Here is a 4148-nt window from a genome sequence, read left to right as displayed (position 1 = left end):
CATATAGTTGTAAAATAACACGGTAAAATTGAACATGATTAATACATGTCCAAACATGCTTTGGATTGGACATGGGATGAGAAGTTTAGGGTGACTTGTCCAGTGAATTACCGTTTCACTCTAAATCATCTATAATAAGAGTTAAATTAAGACAGGAGTGAAAAAAAAAACTAGTTTAGACAATAGATATTACTCTATTCTTCATATTTAATCGTCATTTTTTAATTATTGTTAATTATTTATATTTTGATGATTTAACTTGGACATGTTTAGAATTTTCGTTTTTAGATTCTGCCACTAAGAACTCTGTAGGTAAGGCATATTTCATTACCTTATTTTTGTGAAAAAAAGCAGTTGAAATAGCGATTTATTTGGCTAATACCTTTGACTATTATAATAGTCAATGCTAATACTTAATACTAAGAGTGTATATTAATCTGAAACTATTTTTTTTTTTTCAGATATAAGCAAAAAATAAGTTTTTATTCAAGCGGTCACATACTGGAACAGATTCCTGGGCTAAACCAATGAATGACCGCTTGGTCATTTTTACTGGGATTGGACTCTAATTTACAATTTATTATCAAAATTCTCTGAAATTATTAAGAAATATAATTATCGATATCAGATAAAAATTATTATAATAAATTTTCTTTGTCCTAACCAGTGAATGACCGGCCTAATATCGAAGTCATCTACTTTTTTTCTAGTAAACATTTGTCATTGAAATGGTTATTAATTGGCGTTTTATTTAGACCAGAGTTACTATTTATCCCAATCGAATATCCTTTTTGGCACTTTAAGACGTTTTTACCATCAGCTAACCCGGCCTGCCTATGTTTTCCTTTTACATTACATGTAAAATGGTATATACTTCTGATGTTTTTATATAGCATATTAGGCTTATTTTTCTTTTAAACTTTGTGATTTTATAAGTGATATACTAAACCTTCCGAAGTTGGTCATTCACTGGCATACTGGTCATTCACTGGCATAGGACTGGTCATTTACTGGACTCATGACTTTGGTGTATAAAAAAAACATTTTTTACATTCATAATTGATCTTTTATGGACAATTTATGATAAAGGGCAAACCCTTAAATAGCAACCAAGAAGTAGGTATAATAATATATACAATTAATACTCTCATTTAAGAGCATTGTTAAGTTAACAAAGAATTTTACACTTCGGTCATTCACTGGGCAAGTCACCAAGTCAATCCGACTAAGTCCTATCAATGAAAAAGTGCAGTATAGAGAATTTAATTTATCTTTGAATAGAAAATTCTGAGAAATTTTTTGCAAATTTTCTCTTACAATAACGGCCAACTTTTTAACCTATATTTACATTATTATAAAATTCAAATTTCTTGAAAAAAAAATAGTCACTTTTAAATTTTAATGGAGTTAGTCACATTGCCAACAGAAAAGATTCAACAAAACATTCTGAGTGGTTTGTATAAAAGTTACTTTATTAAACAAATACAAAAAAGTAAAGCTTAATCAAATAAAAAAGAACAAAGTATTATTGCAATTCATTAAAATACAAATTCTGGAATTTAATAAAACATAAATACAGTATAGGTTTCAAGCCAAATACAAGCAGCTTCATTCTGCGTTGGTAATGCAATCGTCACTCTCAACTTTGCCTTGCAATATGAAAGAACTTATCACACAAAAGCACTATGCTCTTAGCACAACAACTTAGCAAAACATAACCTTTTACAATGTCAGTTCAACATGAAACATCTGTTAGTTGACAGTTGTTATGGGAAGGGAACATGGAGTTAATGAAACTGGCCTCCGAAACAGCTGGGGAAAGGTTCAGTTGGTAAAACATGTAGCGCATTCTAGCGGCAAACTAGTGAACTATGGAGTTAGTCGTCTTGGCCACTGAAAATTCTTTATAAAAGCAATCTAACCATGTTATAAACTCGATTTGAAAAAAATTGGACTTCAGATTGACTTCTGAACGCCTCATATACAAGAGCAATGCGGTTGGTTATATTTAAACACAGTATGTGCTGCAAGATTTTACAATAATTAATTGCACCTAATGTTTCCTTTTAAAATCATATGCAGTGCAGTAACACATGAATAAATAAATATGTTTTTGTGTAAACAAACTTAAAAGAAACACTTTTATAATAAACATGAAAGAAACTGTCACTGATTTTTCTTGCAGTTCAAACATGTTTCTAAAGATGTTTATTTTGTTTCTAATGTTAGACTTTGGAGTTTCAAAACAGGATGCGGAAACGTTTCAACGCTACCCTCCGCCATGGTCAACACAAGATTTAGAAGACATAGAAGACTTGGAGTCAAATACTCTTGGATATTGTGCTGAGGAAAATCACAGGGTAAGTTTTGTACCTACTAAAAGAAAATCATGCTGTAGCACAAAAAACTCAACTGTCACGCACGGTAAGAGTGTTGCGACATTGCTCGCCCCTCCTTGTCCCCAAGGGCCGCTTTAGTGAATAGACCTGGACCCAGGGGCGCAAGAGGTTTTAGGAGGTTTGTGGCATAAGGAAGAGTTTTGCACCTAGCATGGAGGGGGGGAGGTTCAATTATTATCTTTTGAGCCCATAGCACGTCATCACATGCAAAACACAGGCATATGATACTCCCCAGTGACTGCTTATCACTAGTTTACAATAGTTAAAATTAGTATGGTAGTAAAATACTGAAATAGGACATGAAATAAGTAAAGTCATGAGGTGTTTTGTGTAGATAGCTAGTGTCGCTGAAACTACCATACAAAATACATAGGTTATAGACACTCCATACTGCAAGACGCAGAAAAGTAAATTTCAGTTCTGGAATGTTGTACCAGGGATATACTTGTAATGAGAAAATAAGAGTCCGAAAGATGAGCATTGTGCTGAAATTCTTATGGCACAAGGCACAGGGTTCTTTCTCCACCTTGAGCGTTGTAGTACATAAAGGCGAGGGGTGGAACTTTGCGTTAGTCACCAGCACTAGTGCTAGACACCACCAAGTTTACCATTGAGTGATTTCTCTGTGTGCAAGATGAGTGGGGAATGAAGTATATTATAGGTAATACAGTATACCTGTATTATGTTTTGTAACAATTGTTTTGTGAGTATCTCTTAGCCCGTGGACTCTATATCTCATGTTAGCTATTTAAACTATACCATTTTCGATTTAATTCCTTAGAAAAAAACTGGTTTACTAAAGGTACCAACATGGTTTCAGTGTGGCCACACAGAACGGGAGTCATATAGCGGCCGATGGGTGTACTGCTGTCCTGGTCTCTGGTGTTCGCCCGATCCCAAGACGAGCACTGATCTATACAGCATCACTTGTGGGGGTGCGAAATCGGTATCCGACATGTGTTGGTACTACGAATATCCGTTTCAAAGATCAATATGCATTAGAGACGAAACTTATCCTCCATTACCAGTTGATTACAAACGAGACGAAACATATGACAAATTTGATGATCACGGTAGAAAGCAAGACTATAAACCTGTTTTCAAAGATGAAAATATAAATGAATAAACATTGTTGTCATGATTGTTAAAGGTTGTTTTAGCGAATTTCCCTATAGGAAAGTAGTTATTACCGTAGGTCTCATGGTAAGAGCTAGGCTCGGACCGATTTTTTTTCATTTTGATATCCCCAGAGGTTAAAAACACTATGCGATCAAATGTTTATATTTGTATATATATATTATATTTGTATATATATGTGTATATATATATATATATACAATTGTTTGGATAAAGGGCTACTATTATAAATATTAAAGAAAGCATACCGGGGACCCTGAAATTATTTTTATTTTTTAAAACTCTACATGTTTCGACCTTAGGCCATTTACAATGCTTTGTATCTAATTTTTGGACTACGGATCTAAAGGAAATAAATTAGATACAAAAGAAGAATATCATATAAACTGCAGCTACAAGAAAGATCCAACGAATATAATCAATACGATGCAAGTAAAGAAACAAAATGCTATATATGAAAAAATTTAAAAATTAAAGAATATTTAACATATACGTAAAATGAAAGATAAAATAAAAAACCATAATCAATTATATATATGACAAAATTTCATGACCCAAGATTATCCTACCATAAATTTTAAGAAAAAGAAAAATCATGTGTCAAGATCATCA

The 4148-nt window shown here is 32.8% G+C and overlaps 1 protein-coding gene across 1 annotated transcript; it reads left to right on the top strand.

The window, feature by feature from the left end:
• Positions 1 to 2115: 2115 nt before the first annotated feature.
• LOC128987884 (uncharacterized) lies at positions 2116 to 3530 on the top strand. Its single transcript, XM_054409001.1, has 2 exons — positions 2116 to 2360; positions 3220 to 3530. Exons 1-2 carry the CDS (start codon positions 2154 to 2156, stop codon positions 3523 to 3525), a joined length of 513 nt encoding a protein of 170 aa, XP_054264976.1. The 5' UTR covers positions 2116 to 2153; the 3' UTR covers positions 3526 to 3530.
• The last annotated feature ends 618 nt before the right edge of the window (positions 3531 to 4148 follow it).

The sequence above is a fragment of the Macrosteles quadrilineatus genome, unplaced genomic scaffold (assembly GCF_028750875.1).
Source record: "Macrosteles quadrilineatus isolate MER2022 unplaced genomic scaffold, UCM_ALF_1.0 Scaffold_1__1_contigs__length_201487025, whole genome shotgun sequence".
Taxonomy (NCBI): Eukaryota; Metazoa; Arthropoda; class Insecta; order Hemiptera; family Cicadellidae; genus Macrosteles; species Macrosteles quadrilineatus.
Note: the sequence above shows the minus strand (reverse complement) of the source record. Positions and strands in the feature narration are given on the sequence as shown.

What these genes read in the sequence shown, in the direction of transcription:
- LOC128987884 (XM_054409001.1), top strand. Translation starts at nt 2,154, where the DNA reads ATGAAAGAAACTGTCACTGATTTTTCTTGCAGTTCAAACATGTTTCTA. An exon ending in GTGCTGAGGAAAATCACAGG is followed by an intron (nt 2,361 to 3,219) that starts GTAAGTTTTGTA and finishes ACATGGTTTCAG; the next exon opens with TGTGGCCACACAGAACGGGA.